This window comes from Paramormyrops kingsleyae, chromosome 5 (assembly GCF_048594095.1).
Source record: "Paramormyrops kingsleyae isolate MSU_618 chromosome 5, PKINGS_0.4, whole genome shotgun sequence".
Classification (NCBI taxonomy): Eukaryota; Metazoa; Chordata; class Actinopteri; order Osteoglossiformes; family Mormyridae; genus Paramormyrops; species Paramormyrops kingsleyae.
Window position 1 is genome coordinate 35,230,836 of NC_132801.1, and position 22,414 is coordinate 35,253,249.

A 22,414-nucleotide genomic window follows, 5' to 3' on the forward strand; every position below is an offset into this window, starting at 1 on the left:
AGGCTACAGTTTGCACGAGCTCACCAAAATTGGACAGTTGAAGACTGGAAAAATGTTGCCTGGTCTGATGAGTCTCGATTTCTGTTGAGACATTCAAATGGTAGAGTCAGAATTTGGCGTAAACAGAATGAGAACATGGATCCATCATGCCTTGTTACCACTGTGCAGGCTGCTGGTGGTGGTGTAATGGTGTGGGGGATGTTTTCTTGGCACACTTTAGGCCCCTTAGTGCCAATTGGGCATCGTTTAAATGCCATGGCCTACCTGAGCATTGTTTCTGACCATGTCCATCCCTTTATGACCACCATGTACCCATCCTCTGATGGCTACTTCCAGCAGGATAATGCACCATGTCACAAAGCTCGAATCATTGTTCGTTTCTTGAACATGACAATGAGTTCACTGTACTAAAATGGCCCCCACAGTCACCAGATCTCAACCCAATAGAGCATCTTTGGGATGTGGTGGAACGGGAGCTTCGTGCCCTGGATGTGCATCCCACAAATCTCCATCAACTGCAAGATGCTATCCTATCAATATGGGCTAACATTTCTAAAGAATGCTTTCAGCACCTTGTTGAATCAATGCCACGTAGAATTAAGGCAGTTCTGAAGGCGAAAGGGGGTCAAACACCCTATTAGAATGGTGTTCCTAATAATCCTTTAGGTGAGTGTATATAAAAACTTTATCTTTGATGCAGTTGTTTCATCTCACATATTTACGTTTCTAGTACTTTCCTTATTAAATGAAATATAATTTTCTGATGTATGAAAATGTATTTTTTGTTGGTAAAAATAACTAAAACCAGAAAGTCATATATACCAAAGCTTTAAATTTCTTAAATCCTGTCGAATTAGATAGAAGTTTTTAATCCAATAGGTTTTTTTTCCAATAGGTTGCTAGAGACAGAGATGGTATTTATTACATTTGATAACAGGAAAAATAAGATAAAATCTTTTTATTAAATACTTACATATAAATATAGAATGTCAGACACAACATATTGCACACATAGTTTTGATATATAATATAATTAATGAATTGGGGTATACAACATCACATGCTATATGATTTCATCGGTGGAAAACCAAAAAATACTGCACAGTTAGTCATAATTTCAGTGAAATGAAAAATATAACATGAGTTGTCACAGACGATACTGTGCTTAGAAAGGCATCGTAGACCATTACAGACTTGATGATTTTTGAAATGCCTAACCTCAGTAATTCATTAAGACTTCAATAATGTCAAAGGCATTAGAAATTACTAATTACTAATTAATTCAGCAGTTAATGCTAGATAATACTGCCATAAATACAATTAAATAAATAAGGCACAGCAATTGTTCATTCCATTTAGTCAATAAATAAACACCATAAGCAATTTAAGATTAAATATTGAGTGTAGTAGTAAGAAATACATACATCAAAATAAATTAATAAACAAAAATAGATCCTACACTATCCCTGTGAATGGACTTTGTCACCTGCTATTGGTATTCTGTATTCATACAGTAAGACTCTGTAGCAACCAAATTGCTCTTGGCCATTGGTCAGTTAGCACACTTTGCTAACCTCATACTCTCACACCTCTGTCACCAGAGGTTCCTTAATGTATACATTTTGTACCTGCTGAAACTCATTCCCTTCATATGTAGGTAGAGTCCCATTCAGAGGACTATACATGCCCCCCAAAGCCAAATAATCCTTTTCCTTCTCATCCTCTTTGTCTTCCTCCCACAAAGAGCACTTGACATGCTTGTAAGGTGATGTGTCAAAGGCCAAATTTGCCCTGTGATAGAAGTAGCTGAAGTTGGAGACGATGACAGGCACAGGCAGGGAGATGGTTAGCACCCCAGCAATGGCACACATGGAGCCCACCAGCTTGCCCATTAGTGTTTCTGGGTACATGTCACCATAGCCAACTGTAGTCATGGTGACCAAAGCCCACCAAAAGGAGCAAGGAATGCTAAGAAAGAGTGTGTCTTCCTTATCCCCCTCTGCGAAGTAGATGGCACTAGAGAAAATGATGACTCCAATGAGTAGGAAAAAGAAGAGCAGAGCTAGCTCACGCATGCTGGCCTTCAGGGTCATGGCCAGGATCTGCAGACCCTTGGAGTGGCGGGAGAGTTTGAAGATCCGGAAGACTCGCACCAGCCTGATGATCTTGAAGAGGGCCAGTGTTGACTCCTCCTCTCCTTCAGCTGTCTCAGTCACATCTGAGAACTGCTCGACGAAAAAAGGTAGGATGGAGCCGAAGTCGATCAGGTTCATTGCCTCCTTTAAAAACTCAGTCTTGCTGGGTGAAGACAAGAAGCGCAGGGTCAGTTCTGTAGAGAACCAGCTGACGCATATGCATTCTGTCACGAAGAAGAAGTCTAAAGAGCTGGACCCACTGGACTGGCTCGTGCTATTGTGGGCTCCAGATTGATCCTGTTGTGGAAACAATGACAAAGGAAAATGGTAAAGGGGAAGAAGGGGAATACAGAAGTCTTAAAGGAAGGAATGGATACAGGAATGAACATTTAGAATCAATGTGGTTAAGGTCTAAACTGAAGGTAGTGCTCATTATAGTTACTGGGTAAGAGTTTGGAACACAGATGGATTTTACTCGACGCATGTCTGAGGGTTCCTAAGCTACTATATAAATATACTGCATTGGTATTTATTCCTTTCTTCATAACCGAGAAGTACATCCATGTTAGCAAGACATTTAATTTAATGGTGCTATATTACATGGGTGTGGGTGAAAAGGATTATTGCCCATGATCTAGGGTCACATAGAAGCATGTCAGCAAAATAGATATCAGCATAACCTCTGTGGTACACTTTTTCTAAAATCAAAAATTATTATTATGCAAAGTATTGCACAGAGTATTACATGGAAAGAAAAAAATGTTTAAGAACAATATTTGCAAATATTGTACTTTGGGTATCTTTAGGAGTTTTAGCTTTTTGTGTATCTAACAGTATATGTTCTCAGTACACTTCAGTGTACCAAACATTTGTGTTGAAATGGTAAATAGTAATATTTAATTGCATTCATTCATACATATACAGATGCTCCTCTACTTACGAACTTTCAACCTTCAAACTTTCAGACATACGAACGAAGACGACTGTAAGTCCAAATTGTGTTCATTGGGCTCCCGTCTCCTGTCCCCAACATACGGTAATTTTTTTTTCCTGCACACCAATTCCGCCTAGTACGACTTCTGGCTACTACTCCTGCCGTGCGGCAGCATAGCGTGCATATTCCCAGCATCCTAGTTCTTAGTACTTGCGTATACCCTTAAAATGATGTTAAATAACCACTTACGAACATTTCAAGTTACAAACGGCCGTTCGGAAACGTAACTCGTTCGTAAGTAGAGGAGCATCTGTACATTCACATTTTACACATACGTTTTTCTCCAAAGCCTTGTACAGTGAGTCAAATAGCACACTGCAAACATCCAGGCTGTCAAGGAGTCAACTATGCATAAGCACAGCTAGGCTGAGCTTCTAGTGAATGCCCAGGTACAGGTGTAAGCAGTACTGGAGCAGGAGCAACCCAAAGAGCTACACAGCTACACATAACAATTAACAAAGTAAGACCCTAATAAGAGGGGCGGCATAAATTGCCCATGTGAGTGACCGGTGTGTGAGTGTGCCCTGCGATGGACTGGCCCCCCAGCCTGGGTATTTCTTGAAGGTAGAGTTGTAATACTATCTTTTTTCCTTCTGCACTTATGTTTTTCCATTGATGCTTTTCGTCTGTTACCTAATGGCCTGACCTGTATGATAAAATACATATGTAAAGAAAATAATTGTAAAATCTTACCAAATTCAGTTATTTGTCTCTCCAACATGTGAAATAATTGCCCATTACTGTTTCTCTGTACATGTCACCATAGCCAATACACTTCAGCAGAAAAACATAAATAGTGAATCTGAGACTGTACCGTAGAGTTTCATGCTAGGAATGCAGTACAAATCCTCTTGGTAAAATAAAAAACCAAAAGACTTCATATATTTAGCTTTGCAGTAAATCAAGATGATCTATTTTCATACTCAGTTACAGTGTGGACTGGTTTGTGGTTGTTTATGAACATCAGTGTGTTTCTATTTCAGAACAAGAACTACAGTGAGAGCAGTTAAAGAAACATTAACATTGGAAAGGGTTAATTTATTAAATACAGATATATTATGAAATATTTTATATCATTAATGTATAACCATATATAATGAACAAATTAACCTACGCTTAAAGAAGGTTTCTCTTGCAAATATAGTTTCTATTATAAGTACTAATCTGGTCTGAAGGTTGTTCTTGCCCTATTAATAGGCCCTTAAAGGGGAAATACGAGAGGCTCCACCTCTGCCACCAGCCCTGCTCGCTGTCTCCCACATTGTAACTCTATCACCTGTGTTTGCTAGGATGAGGTTGCAGTCATTTCTTATTAGGCCTAAATGGCTTGGTTGGACAACAGAATTTAGGAAGCGTAAAAAACATGTCACAATGTACCCTCCCGCCCCCTTTCTGTTTTCCTTTTTCCTCATCTGTCACCCATGAGTGTGCCTTTGCATTCAGTCCACTCTGTCTTCTCTGAACCTCCTGTTCTGTCTAGGTGTATCGAACTTAACAGAAACCACTATAACAAATCCTAACCTTCACATTAATCTAAGTTGTCATGTAGAAGTGTAATATTATAGAGCATGGGTGGGCAATGTTATCCGCAAAGGGGCGGTGTGTATGCAGGCTTTTGGGATAACCTGTAAGTCAGCTGTTCAAACCCAGGTGTGAGAACTCTTCAGCCAATCAGTCCTCTAATTAGTGACCTAATTAGGGAGTTGCAGCGTAAACCTGCATATACTGTACAACGGCCCTTTCTGGATAAGATTGGACACCTATGTTATAGAGCCATTCATTTAACAAAACACTGATGAAATATTTGTGCTGAATCTTTTTTCTAATGGACTTTACTGCTTATGTAATACAAAAAATGTATATGTTCATTCATATTGTCACAGTTCGGCAGGCAGGCAAGCGGGGAAACAGGCGAGCGAAGCCGTCAGTGCGAACAAACGTGGTTTATTCAAGGATCCGGGTAAACATTAATGAACATCAGGACAATACAATGACGGATCTGTGAGACAGTGGGAGACGCGGACTCATATACATCAAACTAGCCTAAATAACAGGACACAGGTGATCACAATCAGGAATTAACACGAGGTAACGAGGGGGCGTGGCACACACGAGGATCGTATGGAGCTGGGCGTGACACATATTAATTACAATAGGACAATGGCTGCTCCTATTTTATCACTGAAAAGGTCAAAATAATATTTCAACATTTCCTGCCACTTATCCAGGGTCACGTTGTGGGGGCAGCAGTCTAAGTAGGGATGCCCAGACCTCCCTCTCACCAGCCACCTCCTCCAGCTCTTCCAGTGGAATACCAAGGTACTCCCAGGCCTGCCCCGAGGTCTCCTCCTAGCTGGACATGCCTGAAACACCTCCCCAGGGAGCCGTCCAGGAGGCATGCTAGATAGATGCCCGATTCACCTCAACCGGTTCCTTTCGATGCAGAGGAGCAGCGGCTCTACTTTGAGCCCATCCCGTAGATCCAAGCTCCTCACTCTATCTCTAAGGTTAAGCCCAGACACCCCGTAGAGGAAACTCATTTTCGCCGCTTGTATCCATGATCTCATTCTTTCGGGGCAGAGGGCTCATGACCTCTAGGAACATAGATCGACCGGTAAATCAAGAGCTTTGCCTTCTGGCTCAGTTCCCTTTTCACCACAACAGAACAGTATGGTGTCCGCATTACTGCTGACACTGCACCAATCCTTCTGTCAATTTCTTGCTCCCTTCTTCCTTCACTCGTGAACAAGACCCTGAGATTCTTAAACTCCTCCATTTGAGGCAGCAACTCATGCCCCACCAAGAGAAGGCAATCCACCCTTTTCCAATCAGGAACCATGGCCTCAGACTTGGAAGTACTGATCCTCATCCTGGCCGCCTCACACTCAGCTGGGGGGGATTCCAACACTCACTGGGAAGAAGTCTGAATTATTGCTGGCAATGTAAAGCAAACTCTCGCTTGATTTATGCAGGTACATGATGGCCACAGCAACAGGTCCCGTACTCTATACTCCAGGTACACCCCCTACAGGACCCCCCAAGGGACACGATCATATGCCTTTTCCTAGTCCACAAATCACATGTATACAAGCTGGGCAAACTCCCATGAACCCGTCAGTATCCTTGTGAGGGTGAAGAGCTGTTCTATCATTCTAGATGGAATCTCCATTTTTCCTCCTGGATCTGAGAACTCAGGGCAAATCTCATCCACCCCAATAGCCTTACCACTGAAGAGTTGTTTGACTACTTCAGTGACCTCAGCCCTAGAGATGGGCAAGCCCTCCTCTGAGTCTTCCAGCTCGACTTCCTCCAAGGAAGGCATATCAGTGAGATTCAGGAGGTCCTCAAAATTTTCTTTCCACTGCCTGACTATATCCTCATTTGAGGTCAGCAGTTCTCCATCCCTGCTGTAAACAGCATGGGTAAAGCATTGCTTCCCCCTCCTGAGTTGCCTGACAGTTTGCCAGAATCTTTTTGAGGCTGACTGAAAGCCCTTCTCCACAGCCTCATGAAGCTTCTCCCACACCTGAGTTTTTGCTTCAGTAACTGCTAAAGCCACACTTTGCTTGGCCTGCCAGTATCTGTCAGCTGCTTCAGGAGTCCCACAAGCTAACCAAGCTCTGAAGGCCTCATTCTTCAGCCTGACAGCTCCCTTTACCGCAGGTGTCCACCACCAGGCTGAGGGACTGCCACAACAACAGGCGCTAACAACCTTACAGCTATAGCTCCGACAGTCATCTCAGTAATGGAGTCCCGGAACATTGCCCATTCAGGCTCAATGCCCACCCCCACACTTGGGATGAATGTCCAAAACACTCAGCAAGTCTAATAAATGATCACCGTATGGATTCAGGTCAGGCAGGCCGTTCTTCCCAATCACACCCTTCCAGGTTTCACTGTCATTATCCATATAACTGTTAAAGTTCCCCAGGAGAACAATGGAGTCCCCAGAATGGGCGCCTTCCAGGACCCCCAGCAAGGTCTCTAAGAAGATATGGATACTCCGAACTGCTGTTCGGTGGGTACGCACAGACAACAGTCAGAGCCCGTTCCCCTGCTAAAAGTCGAAGGGAGGCGACTCTCTCATTCACCGGGGTAAACTCCAATGTACTGGCACTGAACCGAGGGCTATAAGTAGCCCCACCCCTGCCCAGAGCCTCTCACCAAGGGCAACTCCAGAGTGGAATAGAGTTCAGCCTCTCTCCAGGAGTTCTAGAGCCTGAGCCATGTGTTGACATGAGCCCAACTATATCTAGTCAGTTTCTCTCTACCCCCACCCCAGATCAGGCTCCTTTCCCACCAGAGAGGTTACATTGCATATACCAAGAGCCAGTAGCCAACGATCGGTCCACGAAGGACCCTGCCTTTGACTGGCACCCGATCTACATTGCACTCGACTCCCACGGCTTCCCCTGTAGGTGGTGGGTCTTTAGGTGGATGAACCCATGTTACCCCTTCAGGCTATGCCTGGCTGGGCCCCATGGGTGGAGGCCCGGCCACCAGGTGCTTGCCTTCAAACTCCCGCCCCAGGCCTGGCTCCAGGGCGAGGCCCCGGTCTTCCCAATTCAGGCAGGGTAACATGGTCCTTATTGTCATTGATCATAGGGGTCTATGTGAACCTCACTGAGTCTGGTCACTCAGCTAGGACCAGTTTGCCTTGGGAGACCCTACTAGGGGCAACTGCCCCAGACAACATAGCGATAAGGTGGTGATTCATATTATATATAATATATAATATTAATATATTATATTAATATATGTATCATATGCTACACTGTTACGCATTTTCATATGAGACTTTTCCACATACCCAACAGCACCATGCGTGGTGACTTACATCACCTTTCCAAGTGATGACTAGGCAGGCAAAGCTACATTTATAGCTGTCTCAGATACTACTCTGATGAGTGGTATTGAACAGGGTGCTGACTTATCGCTTAATGTTATTATATAGTATGCTACATTCATGGTTTCACTACTGTAAAAGACCAAAAAATGACCACAGGTTTAATATCTCGCATTTCATGTGACATTATATGGAAACCAGAGGCCCGTCAGTTAAAATGGGGGACCGGCTGGCTCTCATGCCCCACTCTGCTGATGTGCTGCCCCTACACTGTGTGTTATGCTAAGTGAACTAGCCTGTGAATCTGCTGCCAGTTTTTCAGTTTGTCTCAGCATCCAGGTTCTATCTTTCAGTATGACGTCTATAACTGTTCCGTATTGTGAAAATTCTGTCCAAAAACATTCCACAACGATTCTGGAAGTTTCTGAACTTAGCATGAGTCTTAATGCTTTCTGTATGGAATCTGGTTATCCCCCCATCCCATCGCCCCCCCCTTTCCCCCTAATTCCCTGCCCGCCTTTCCCGCGCTCCTCTCCATGTCTCCTGAACCCTCACCTTGCGTGGTGACTTGGGGATCTGCAGCTCAGGTATTGTCTCCAGGCAGAAAGTGGTGATTGAAAGAACGATGATTATGATGCTGAAGATGGTGATGATGCGGGCGTATGGTGAGGAGTCGGGATACTCGAAAAGACTCCACACGTTACTTGCTATCTTGCCCTTGGGCAGAATGCGCACTTCCTCTTTAGGGAAGCCCTCCTCATCCTTGTAGCGTTCCATGACCTCGTCGCCCAGCTGGTAGAACTCAAGCTCCTCCAGGAAAACATCCACCGGGATCTCGGCGGGCCTCTGGAGGCGTCCACCCGACTGGTAGTAAGTGAGGATGGCGTCGAAGCAGACCCGGTTCCGATCCAGGAACAGCTCGTTCCTCAGCGGGTCAAAATAGCGCAGCCGTCTCTGAGGGTCCCCCAGCAAGGAGTCTGGAAACTGGGCCAGCGTGCGAAGCTGAGTCTCATACCTCATACCCGCCACGTTGATGGCCAGTCTCTCGTTCAGCATCCACCCTCCCTTCCACATGTTCCCATAGTGGCAGCCCTTTCCTCCTTCCCCCTTGTTATCCTCGTCATTCTTCAAGGCCAAGCTCCTTGTGTTTGCGCCGCTGTGCATCTCCTCTGACCCCTGGCTCCAGTCAGTACCCATCCCTCCTACCTCTCTCTCCTGTCCACTCCTACTCCCCTCATCCATCTCTTCTTTTCCCTGTTGGGCCTCAATGTCTTTTGTGCAACGTGCTCAGATATTAAACACAAAAACACGTTTCACGGTCTAAAACCACTCTAAAACAAGAGAGAAACAAAAAACAACAAACATATTTATAACTATAAAAACTACATTAACTATATTGTCATGTATAATTTTTACATATCAATCAGTGGTGATAAAAATAATAGTTCATGACGACCTTCACCTGCTGCCCACTTGCTCACATGCCTCTACCCCTGCTTTATCAGTTATACATGTACATGCAAATGTAAGCACAGGTAGACAAACACTTGTAAGTGGATACAGAAATAAATCATCTACTAGATCGACCACCCCTTGCACTCCTATTAAAGATTGTGACGGAAATTATATGGCAAATCAGTCAAGTCCACCCAATAAGCGTCTGTCTGCTTTGCTTATGTCATCTCAAATAGACGCTCTGACAGGTTATATCAGTGGCTTTTGAAGGGCTCACTACAGAGTGACATCACTCTCTGGTGGACGGATATGCTGTTCACAGAAATGCTATTTCTTCATTTTGCCCCCAGCAGCATTTTAATAACCCACCCACAAAAACAGCTGACCCCCTAAAACTCTGCATGCAACCAAATAATGGCAAATTACTCTATTGGACTTCACTCCTCACATGAGCTGTATTTGATTTAATGTGCCTATTAGGGACAGAGAAACAAAAAGAAAACATTAATATCATTACCACAAACACTCATATGTTAATATTATTCTCAACATCATTAAACTGTATACAATTAGCTTTAACTTTCAAGAACACAGTATTCATGCTCAAAGAGCTACTCAAACGAGCTTCTTGTAAGTTGCTGAGAAAAAAGGGAAACTCACTCAGTCATTCAGTCCGCCGAACTGGTCGGAGTTTCATACTGTAGCAGCATGTGAGTTTAATGTTGTTCCCCCACAGCTCTGCATGGCGCCTAGCTCTCCCCCCCACCTCTGGGCATCGGTCTGTCTGTCCCACACATGGCCTTCATACATCTGTCCCACATCACAACCCCCCCCCCTTCCACTGTCAGGATATGTGGATCCCTACACCTCACTGGAGCAGATGAATGCCCACCCCGGACACTTATGCTGAACACTTGTGCTGACCAATTACAGTGGTTTGTAGGTCAGTGTTTTCAAACCCCCACCGCCACAACTTCCACACTCTGTCTTGAAAGTTTCGGGAACGCTGTCATGCTGAAATTCGACCTCCACCCCCCACCACACAGCTCATCACGTCAGTTACTGATAACCTTCACCTCTCAAGTGTCACCTTTTAGGCCCTGCTGCCTATTCGCTCACATGCCTCTACCCCTGCTTTATCAGTTATACATAAATGTAAGCACAGGTAGACAAACACTTGTAAGTGGATACAGAAATAGATCGTCTACTAGAGCAACTGCCCCTTGTACTCCTATTAAAGATTGTGACATAAATTATGTGGCAAATCAGTCAAGAGCTTCTCACTTTGTGCATCATGTTCTTCTCTTTATTTAAAAAAAAATACAACATTCAGATATTTTACTGGTCAGTTTCTTTTAACAACCCAGATTGATTCCATTACATTGGAAAAAAGCAAATGAATGTAATGGAATAAAAATCATGCATATGACAAGGTAATCGAAAACCGTACAAGTGTAGGAGAGACGGGGGCGGGCGGGGTGGGGGGGTATGGGGAGAAACATTACACAAGATACCTTAAAAGGAAACTCCAGACATATATAACACAGAAGGAAACTCCATACACATTACTGAGAAGCTTCTCATAATTTACAGTTATTGTTAGCATCAGACTTCCGTTCAACAAACCCCATCAGTAATACATCAGAACTTAATGTCCATCTATTAAATTATTATTAAAGTTCACCAGTCCTTCACTAAGGCTCACGGCAACATGGCATTTGAATATCACATTTGTTTCATCATTTCTGCCAGCATAGTAAACCTTCAGCATTATCAGATTATTTTTCTCAACAGATATTCTGTACATGATATAATACACATACAAGGATATTTTATTTTAAGATATATGGCATCACAGTAAGAAAATCTATCAAGTTGAATTAGTCAAGTCTTAGTGTTACTATCAAGATCCCCATTAAACAGAATGTTTAATTACAAATGCCTCCACTATTTTTTTGGTATATGCACACATTCAAATGTCATATATATCAGAAAATGATTATTGTATTAGAAATACAATATATGTCAGTGTGACTGTAACAAACTTAATCGTTATGAAAGTGTCGATGTCCGGTATGTTTTTTTCCCCCCAGCTTTCTCATATGCACATTTCACTTGATGTATATGAAAATAACATGCATTAGATGACCGAGTTGCATATAAGGTTTCAAATGGTGCAGTAAACAGCATATGAAGGCTGAGCCTATCAGCCGAGGAATGCCCCTGCATAGGCCAAGCCAAATGTGTCTTTTAAACATTTCTAACCAAACACACGGCTCAGAATACAGCTAAAATGGAGAAAGCTGAAGAGTGTATGGGGAAAAAAAACAGGTAGAACACGACGTTTTCATTCCCTGTCAACACATCCCAAACACGGGCAACTATATGCTAAGTAAAGCCAGACGGATCAGTCTGCCAAGGCAGTCCTCTGTAATGGCGATTCAGATGTGCACCTGTACTAGATGACAAATTAAAGCTGACAAACATCTATAACAACCAAAATTATGCAGTTTCCTTGCTCTGTTTATTACCATATAAAAAAAAACCCTGGGTCTTCTTAGCTTGTTAAACCTGTGACAGTGTCTTCAACCTGATAGTTTTCTTATTTTGTAGCAGATTTTTGTCATACACTTTTTACATGTTCCCCAAACTCTCACACCAGTAAAAACTTAGCAGTTATGCGCATTCAACAAATGAATACATGCAGCACACAGACCTGGTCAAGAGGCTCACTTACTTTTCAATTAAGTATCAGCACGGCTAAAATGCCTGACCTAAGCAATTTTGAACATGGTATGCTTGTTGGTGCCAAACATCAGTTCCAGCATCTCAGAAACGTCCTGGGATTTTCACACACTAAAGTGTGAATTTCACAGAGAATCACGTGATGAGAAGAAAAAAAAAACATGCCACCCCTGGCATTTCCGAGGTCTGGCCTTTCTTCTCTGACTCTATAAAGCTAACAGGAAGGCAACAAGTGCAAAATTAATAACACAGTACTGATGTGTGCAAAATGATTTCCGCAAACACACTAAACACAAACTCATCCACTTTTGAGTAGTTCTGGTGGTAAAAGAGGGTCCTAAACAGTATTAGCTAGGCGTACCTAATAAAGTGGCGACTGAGTAAACATTAAAAAGCCCTGAGCATCAACATTAAAAAAAAAACAAAAAAACAGTCTTTTGAGATCAACTTAAAAGTAGTATACACAATAGCAATGAAGCAAACCACAGAATCACAATGATAATGATCATTATTATGAACATACACATTTAATAAACATATGCATTTCTCATATTTATAATTTATAGAACAGCAATAGTTGAATTCCTGGACTAAAGCTTCTGGTTTTATAAGCCATAACATAAATTCACACGCATTATACAATTACCAGAAACACCAGCTAAACGCAGACATATTTAGCATGTAATTGAAATACACATCCATATGTTGCCACCTTGTGGCCTGTAGAGAGATCATATTAAAGATTATAAACTAATGAAAAGTTAAGATGCTGTCAAACTGAACTAAAAATCCAACACAGTGGCAATATCCAGCATTGTTGTTGGTATAAAACAGAAAAAGCTTAATAGGCAAGTACATATACATAAGATACATCTACTACATTCACCAAAACAAATTCACAGTTAATTGCTATTTTCTGTAGCCTATACTTGTCCCCTTTCTCTCTATTGAAGTTGTCCTTCAGCACCGGCGCCCCATTGGCAAACTTCTCTTTGCACTTTGTCTCGGATGGTATGCAGCAAAGGGAGGGGACATCACTTATTATATAAAAAATATATATATTTTGATCACAATTCATATTGTCGACAATTTGAATGAAACTACATATATATACATATATATATATATACACACACACACACACACACATATATATATATATAAGAAGAGATCTCTCATGCATTCACAAAGCAGCTGTTCTAGTTAATGTATCTATTCCCAAAGCATGGAATACCGATTTAGGGTTTATGTGCAGTAATCGCCCAGTCTTATCAAAGGACCAATATTAAATACACAATCAAGTACACTTTCAACCTTTAGAAAAAACCAGCTTGATACGATTACTCAAGGTATTTATAATGAGGTACCACCAAATTAAAACTTAATGTAAAAAATGACATAACCAATAAATATTAAAAGTCACAATAACTGTATATTTGTACACTATATGTTTTATATATTTCAAATTTACTGCTCCGTTTAGACTCCATATCCAGAACACTGAAACTCAATGAAGAAAGGACTGCAGAAAACACTAAAATATTAATATCTCATATATTATTCCAAAAACCTACATTAAACATAAATTAAATATTTGTCAAAGTTCTGATTCTTTACAGCAAATATCTGAGGAAAATGTAAGTGTTATAGAGCCCTTTTCAAGTCAAACTAGTTACAATTACTCTTTCCTATAGCACGTTATAATTTGAATTGTCTAAAACACTATACTAATGTTATTATTGTAAAAATGGTTATTTGAAAACTTCAAAACCTGAAAGGTAAAAAATGTATAGTACTAGTATAAACAATCATACTTCTTGTTTAAAGTAGCTAGACACTGAATAGAAAGAAAAACACACTGCTTTACAAAGTATTAGCATAGAGTCTGTATACTATGTACTCTAAATACAGTAGTAGCATTTTAACACAATCTACAATCTTGCTATGTACATTGCTGTGAAGCACTTCTATACAACCTCTCTATCATATAACACAATAATGCAAGACAGTTACACTACACTAAAGGTAACCTACAGAAGGTGTACTTACACAGGGAGCACCTTTTCATTGGCCACCTTACGCATTGCGGACTGATGTGGTGCAGAGGTAGAGAAATAGATGATGTGGATAAGAGGTAGCTAGAGAGGTTGGAGATAAAGAGGTAGCAGGTACAATTTTCAGGGCTGTTACTGAAGGGGTGATACGTTATGTTACATACTTGAGGTGAAAGCTATTTGTATTGTTCATGAGACGTCAGTCCCTACCTTGCTTAATTATTCCAGAAGTTCAATCGAGACCTCCTCCCTCTCGTTCTCCTAAGTGTTTCTTTACTTGTTAATAAATAACCCAAAATAGCAATCTAAGACGCTATAATACAACCTGGATGGGTGCCGAGCTAGTGCACTTCCCCTGGGACCTTTGAGTATTGATTTCAAAATGTTTCTGGGAACCTCTCACACTCCCTTTTTCCAAAGAGTGGTCCCATCCCGGCCAACTCCTCCATGCCTTAGCATCACATCTTGTGAATGACCAGGAATGCAGTGAGGATGCCAGCCACAAACACCCCCATCATTTGCCTTGTGGGCGTCCCAAAGTAGGACCTGACATCCTCCTGCATGAAATAAGGGCAACATCTGTCATCAGCCACATCCTGAACACTGATTCAACTAGTCCAAAAATGGGTCGGTATTGAACAGAGACATAAGATGTGGTAACGCATTCCAGCCACGTGCCATAAAACCAAATGTGCCGAGAACTTCATCTCACCCAGCCACCCCGCTGCATTATCCAGCTGATCATATGGTCTCGCAAGTAATCCATCGTCCAATTATATATTATTTGGATTATATTTGGGACCTTCTTTATTACAGCCTATGAGAGGGATAATTAATCACAGTAGCGACACTGTACTCACTTACATAACAGATCAGTTGAGAGAAGCGACACAAATAAGCCGGAATGACATTCTTGATGTAATGGTATTATACTAGATACATCTATAATTAAATGGATTTCAAAGATAACAATGGAAAAAAAAAAAACATTTCCTTTTTCTATATTTGCATTTGACATTTGTTATAAAAAAAAGCTGTTAGTAAAGATGATTTCGTAATCTTCTAAAGAGCTGTGAAATGAACATGACAGTTCTCCCAGCATGAGCTGCTCAATCGAAACCATGCTGAAGATGAGGCCATGGAAATTTGTCTCTGCCAAGAACCAAATCTGAGCTTCTCCATGTCAGCATTGGCCATTTTTAATGGGTTTTTACTTATACTTTTATCATCAATCCAAAAAACGATTTGTGGGAACAAAAATCGCTCTTTTCTGAGGGCAGAAGGAACGATTATTTTTCCAAGGAGATAACCAATGAAATTACACTGTACAAGAGGCGGGGCCAAGCTACTAGAGGAGGTGGGACCAACCCATCAGATGCCTTGGCCCTGCTGCCTCCAGTTGCTTGGACCCACCTCCTTTACATTCTGATTGGTTATCTGTCTGAACCAATCATTGTGCCTTCTGCCCTCAGCACTTTTTTGTGTAAGTAAAACTCTCATGAACGAAAAAATGTTAATCTCCACAGTTCACTTTTTAAATGATTATAGGCCACATAAAAATAGTTCTTTGGGCTGAATATGGCCCGCAAGATGGCTTTTGTCCAGGTCTGCTGTGAACCTACCAAAAATTCAGAAAGCTGTGATAATTAAGTAGGACATAATAGTATGTTCGTTCAGCTACCATTTTAAGCAAGGGACCGAAAACAAGCTACCGAAAGCAAGATTTAAATAAATAATATAATAATTTAAATAATAATATAAATTGAAAAATGAATAAAAAGAGAGAAAGGTTAAGTGGAATAAAATAGCTTTCAAAAAGGTGACATTACAATAAATAGAAACGCCACTGAGCCACAACAGTATCTGTTCACCAGAGCATCAGTATCAAATTAGTGCACCAACACAGGAAACAAGTGTCAGATTAACAAAAACAGGGCAATGGACTCACTTTAAAGTAAATAGACATTGAGTTTAATGGTAAAATCTGGGGGCTGTTCCAGGAAGCAAGCTTATAAAATCGAGGATTATTTGTAATAGCCTCGCTTGAGTTAGCCTAACAGTTCACTTCAGGCTCATTGAGTTCCACGAACAAAATTCAGGTGTATTTAATTTCCGCCTATTCAAGCCAAGCTTGACAAGCGAGGCTCGTGCGCGTCCAAGCCATATAAAAGGCAGCCTTGTTAATCGATGCTGGATAAGTAAGAATGGAAGGAAAGGAATGAGCTGCGTTTTTTCCTCCAGGCGGAGCAAGAATTATTACTGCAAGCCTATGAGAACTACAAAGACTACAAAGGGGAACACGAGCTGCATCATCAAATCTCGTGAGGCTGCATGGCAGAAAATAGCTGACAGGTTAAATGCGTAAGAACATGATTTAAGTAACCTTTGTGTTAAGGATGTAAAAATATTTAACAACTAAATGAGAACAGTTTCAAGCCTTCAAAATGTAGTCACAATATTTCCTTTTACATATGTATTTTGTTACCAGTTGTAAGGTACTTTAAGGCTATTTTAACACATAAACAGGACAGCGTGTTAATTATATGGGTCCATCTTAGACAAAAAGTGATATATAATTGTAATTATTAATAATGCTTGGTTTCAGGAGCAACATCAGTGGAACGAAAAGTTCCTGGCAGCAAGTGAAGATTAAATACAAAAATATTCTTCAGAACGGTAAAAAGTAAATCTAATTAGAACTACATTTTTAAAGAATTCATAATAAGCCCACATTGCGTTGTATAATTTAGCCACCAAAGACAGAGCTGCGGCTGCTGCAACCGGTAAAGGCCCACATCCAGCAGCCTGTACCCCAGCCGAGGTGATAGGCCGTGTACGGTTTTGTGCAAGGGCCATTATTGAGGGGATTGAGGGAGGAAAATCCTCAGACGTTGTTCCTTCCAGTCATGTGCAATCTTATGTTAAAGGTACCGTAGGTCTTTACTCTGTTTCCCCTCTCTGCCTTGCTTTCTGTTAAATGTCTTAAACAAATATTCTAATGCATTACAGTAGTGGATGGTGTCTTGACCCTCTTGGAGCCTGAACCACAGTCATTAGAATCTGTTGTGAGTATTGTATTTAATCATATACTTTAATACACTGCAATAACTGTGGGTTTTATATTTAATGTTTATCAGTCCAATGCCTTCATCTGCTGCTAATTCTGCCATGTATTGTGGTTTTTTTTCACTTAAGTTATTTCTGTAAGTTAAGTCCCGCTTCTAATGGAAAAGTTTAATTTTTAGTACTGTTAATACTTATGGTCAGGCATTGTACAGCAATAAGCATACCACTGCATGTCGTACTTTTGTATGTTACAATAAAAGTTGAATTTTATTGCATTGTGACCATGGTAAATAAAAATAACCAACAAATGTTCCCTTTTTGCAGATCGCAGGGCCATCCATGACACAGGAGGATGAGGAAACAATATCTGTTTGCTCAGAAATGCTAGCCGTATGAACTTGAAACTGTTTTGCAGGGAATAACATTTGTCTCTTCCTTATAAACCCATGCAGTATTTGCTGTGTACAGGTAATGATGTAATGATTTATGTGTTGTAAATGACTAGATGTTTAAAGATTCAGCACCATTAATTCCAAAGAAAGTTTCCTTAATGCCAAGAATGCCTCGTGGCCAGGAAAGGATAACGAATATATTTATAAAGGACTTTAATGCAATGTAAACCTTCCTGATTTCACGGCACACTGTAGCTTTGCTTAAATGTTCAGCATCCCCCACACTGTACAGAAATGATCCACTGGCAAAGTAACGCAAAGTAATACACTGTGCAACCGTAAGGGCATTAGAGCGACGTGTGTTCTTAGAAAAGTAAGGTTCCAATAACTGACACAAATATGTAATACTGCGTCTAATAAATCTATAGCGCTCGTACAAATAATCATCTGGAAAATGCAACGAATCTATCCTGGGCTGAAGTACTTGTGGAACCTGTTGCCTTAAAGCTCTATGAATAAGCCGCGCTCCCTCATCAACTGGATTATGAATAAACGGGCACGCCATGGTTATTCATGTAAAAGCCTTCAATGCACTCCTTGTCATTTTATACTTTCTGAGTAACTGGAATCACCTGCATGTAATCTGTAATAATTTTATATTGGAGGGTTGATGTGTGTGAGAGAGGGAGAGAACAGCAGCAGAATAATCCCAGCCCCACAGAATGTCATGCTGTGACATCACATGGCTTGTCCAATCATATTCATCAAGCTAAGCTAAACTTCACAGCTAACCTGCCATGGAGCAGGCTTGTCCAAGAGCATATGTTGACATAGTAACTAAGCGGGGCTTCAGGTTAGCCTCGTTCGTGGAACCGAATTTGGAAAAATTAAGCCGGGATTGTCGAAATAAGCCTGGGTTTTGAGGTTAGCTCTCTTCGTGGAACAGCCCCCTGGTCCCATATTTTTGGAGTTCATAAGAATGCAAATAATGTATTGACAATCACCTTGATTGTTTGTACTAAACACAAATATGAACAAATTAGGAATAATATTTAAGATACACAACATTAACATGCAAGGGTAGCAAAAATTCAGACATTTTAGATGTGATGTAATGTTGATTTACGTATGTAAGCCCGTTTCCGCCACAGTGGTAAAAAATATATATATAACGAGATAACTAAGCTGAAATTTCAAGATAGTTATTTCGAAATAACTATCTCAAAATTTTTACTTAGTTATCTCAAAATAATGAGAAACTCGCAGTCACATGCACGTGCGTGAAGCAGCTTTCCCACAAAAGACTGGAGTACTGAGCGAGCTACTGTACTGATAAATGCTGCTAAGGTATTGTGCAGTCGACAATACATGAATGGGTTAATAACTTTAAAACTAGACAGGCAAATCTAGTGAAGTGTGCTTTGATCAGTGGACAAGAGGGAACAATGCACACCCCTTGGGTTTTCAGAATAACTTTCTCTGTAACAGTTATTAATGAATATATTGAATGCATATTATATGCCATTGCTCCATTTCATACATATTAACAGAAAGAGCCCCTCACGATTTGCGCGCCAATGTCGTACGGATCATCCAGGTACGCCAACATTGTCTTTGGAGAAATTGTAGTTGGAGGGGCGGAGCTCATTAGGGCTGGCTTACGCAGAAACCTCGACTTAACGAAGATCAAAAACTGCTCGGAGCAGTTTTGAGACAGCGTAAATTGCCATGGCAGCATGTATCGAGTAAAACCTACCCACTTTTCGTAGTACGGGTTAATCGCGAAGTTACACCACACGTCATCAAGTTACTCGCAAAGTTACCCCGATAAGCCGGTAACCTCGCTTCGTACATAGTACAGGCCACGGTTATCAAATTAGATACCAAAAAATCTTGTTTGTTGACACAGTAGCATACAGATATGGCATAAGGGAATATGTGTAAGAATCTTTAAAAAAAGATTTGGAAGCTGACAAGTCCCGATAGAAATGGTTCCATTATGAGAAATGGGTATGCTACCATACTGTTTGTTACCATTACAACTGTTATAGTCTTGTACTATTAGTACTGTTCTCTTAACATGTACGTTGTGCACATTTTACAGATCTTACTGTATGTTGCAGATTGGGTTAGCCCAATGATATTCTTTGCATTTGCTTTTTTTTTTACTATTTCTGATTAAGAGTCAGATGGCAATACCGATTCTCATGTCCTTAGTAGTAATCTGATAAAATAAATACAGAAGTAACCAAACCAGTTGTGTGTGTGCTTGTCTCCCATTTATGTTATTTGGAAAAAGTTTGTATTTCTTGATTATATAATGACTATTGCATACAAGTAAATCGAATGTCAGTCAGTCATTCAGTAGTATATACGGACGCTCATCTACTTACGAACTTTCAACTTACAAACTTTCAGATATACGAACGAAGAGGACTGTAAGTCCAAATTGTGTTTGTTGGGCTCCCATCTCTTGTCCGCAACATCAACGGAGAGCGTCCGGAGTGAAGACAAAAGCACAGGACGCCAGAAGTCCTAATTTTTTCACATAACTGTATATATACAGGTACATCTCAAAAAATTAGAATATCGTAAAAAAGTACAATATTTCTTGACATTCCTTTCAGAAGGTGAAATTCATATATTATATAGATTCATTACACATAGAGTGAAATATGTCAAGCCTTTATTTCTTGGAATTTCGAAGATTATGGCTTACAGATAATAAAACCCAAAATTTCAGAAAATTAGAATATTGTGAAAAAGTTCAATATTGGAAAGTCATGGTGTCACACCCTAATCAGTTAATTAACTCAAAACACCTGCAAAGGTTTCCTGAGCCCTTAAATGGTCTCAGTCTGGGTCAGGAGGCTACACAATCATGGGGAAGACTGCTGACTTGACAGATGTCCAGAAGACAGTCATTGACACCCTCCACAAGGAGGGTAAGCCACAAAAGGTCATTGCTAAAGAAGCTGGCTGTTCACAGAGTGCTGTATCCAAGCATATTCATAGAAAGTTTAGTGGAAGGAAAAAGTGTGGTAGGAAAAGGTGCACCAGCAACAGGGACAACCGTAGCCTTGAGAAGGATTGTCAAGCAAAATCCATTCAAGAATTCTAAGACACGGGTTACAAATGTCACATTCCTCGTGTCAAGCCATTCCTGAACCAGGGATAACGTCAGAAGTCTCTTACCTGGGCTAAGGAGAAAAAGTGCTGGAGTGTTGCTCAGTGGTCCAAAGTCCTCTTTTCAGATGAAAGTAAAATTTGCAAATCATTTGGAAATCAAATTCCCAGAGTCTGGAGGAAGAGTGGAGAGACACAGAATCCACATTGCTTGAAGTCCAGTGTGAAGTTTCCACAGTCAGGGATGATTTGGGGTGCCATGTCGTTCGGCTGGTGTTGGTCCACTGTGCTTTCTGAAGTCCACAATCAATGCAGCCATCTACCAGGAAATCTTAGAGCACTTCATGCTTCCTTCTGCTGACAAGCTTTATGGAGATGCTGATTTCATTTTCCAGCCGGGCTTGGCACCTGCCCACACTGCCAAAGGTACCAAAAGCTGGTTCACCGACCATGGGGTTACTGTGCTTGATTGGCCAGAAAACTCGCCTGACCCGAACCCCATAGAGAATCTATGGGGTATTGTCAAGAGGAAGATGAGAGACACCAGATCCAACAATGCAGATGACCTGAAGGCTGCTATCAAAGCAACCTGGGTTTCCATTACACCTCAGCAGTGCCACAGGCTGATCGCCTCCATGCCACGCCGCATTGATGCAGTAATTCATGCAAAAGGAGGCCCAACCAAGTATTGAGTGCATAGGAATGAACATACTTTTCAGAAGCCTAACATTTCTGTTTAAAATATCCTTTTTTAATTTATCTTATGTGATATTCTAATTTTCTGAGACAGTGAATTTTGGGTTTTATTATCTATAAGCCATAATCATCGAAATTCCAATAAATAAAGGCTTGACATATTTCACTCCATGTGTAATGAATCTATGTAATATATAAATTTCACTTTCTGAAAGGATTGTCAAGAAATATTGAACTTTTTCATGATATTCCAATTTTTTCAGATGTACCTGTATATATATGTATATATGTTGTATAGCACTTGAAAACTTTTTATGAGGTAGGAAAAAAGGGCAGAACACCAGTTAAAGACTGAAATAAAAACTATGGCAGAATTTAAAATTAGTTGAACCGGCGTTCCTCTTCTCTATATGGTTGGGTTGGTGAAATGGGAGTAACCCTATCACATTCATGATGGTTAGGGCTGGAAAATCCCCGTGGATGTGAAAAATTGTGAATAATACTTGGACACCCATAGCTTCAACCCGTAACAGCCTGCTAGCCTGAGTGATAACATTAAAAAAAGTATATTTATTACCAATGTCTGAACAAACAGTATTGTACTGTACGCGCTGCATGTCAAATTACTGTCATTTCCTATCTAGACTTCCTATGAAATATATACAAACCATGTAAATTATGCTAAATCATGTGCTGTATGCACCGGGGGCACTATGCTTTGGACCCATCCCTAAAAGTGCACAATTTAATGGCACTTTTTTTTTATAGCCACTCCTTCAGCAAACATTTCAAGCACTTGGAAGAAATCCTGTCTACATTCCAGTCCAGTGGTCTCAAGCTACCATCAAAATGCAGTTTTGCCAGGGATCAGGTATAATTTCTTGGCCAGGTTGTATCCAAAGATA

At 40.8% G+C, this 22,414-nt stretch overlaps 2 protein-coding genes and 1 long non-coding RNA gene across 3 annotated transcripts in view; 1 reads left to right on the forward strand and 2 right to left on the reverse strand.

Moving 5' to 3' along the window:
• Nucleotides 1-943: 943 nt before the first annotated feature.
• LOC140577585 (potassium voltage-gated channel subfamily A member 1-like) lies at nt 944-9,361 on the reverse strand. Its single transcript, XM_072712660.1, has 2 exons — nt 8,531-9,361; nt 944-2,432 (listed from the first exon to the last, which is right to left on the reverse strand). Exons 1-2 carry the CDS (start codon nt 9,215-9,217, stop codon nt 1,584-1,586), a joined length of 1,536 nt encoding a protein of 511 aa, XP_072568761.1. The 5' UTR covers nt 9,218-9,361; the 3' UTR covers nt 944-1,583.
• Nucleotides 9,362-10,707: 1,346 nt separating this feature from the next.
• The window catches only part of LOC111858261 (apoptosis regulator BAX-like), a 46,473-nt gene continuing 34,766 nt past the window's right edge, over nt 10,708-22,414 (reverse strand). The window contains exons 6-8 of the mRNA XM_072712661.1: nt 14,440-14,786; nt 14,225-14,313; nt 10,708-13,212 (exon numbers count right to left, since the gene is read on the reverse strand). Coding sequence (XP_072568762.1) covers nt 14,688-14,786 — 99 coding nt within the window. The 3' untranslated portion in view covers nt 10,708-13,212; nt 14,225-14,313; nt 14,440-14,687. The remainder of the gene's footprint in view (nt 13,213-14,224; nt 14,314-14,439; nt 14,787-22,414) is intronic.
• Nucleotides 16,277-19,913, forward strand: LOC140590919 (uncharacterized). Its single transcript, XR_011991822.1, has 4 exons — nt 16,277-16,590; nt 16,835-17,156; nt 17,239-17,294; nt 17,620-19,913. It is a non-coding gene; the product is annotated as an uncharacterized lncRNA (long non-coding RNA).

What these genes read in the sequence shown, in the direction of transcription:
- LOC140577585 (XM_072712660.1), bottom strand. Translation starts at nt 9,217, where the DNA reads ATGGATGAGGGGAGTAGGAGTGGACAGGAGAGAGAGGTAGGAGGGATG. An exon ending in TCCCCAAGTCACCACGCAAG is followed by an intron (nt 2,433 to 8,530) that starts GTGAGGGTTCAG and finishes TTTCCACAACAG; the next exon opens with GATCAATCTGGAGCCCACAA.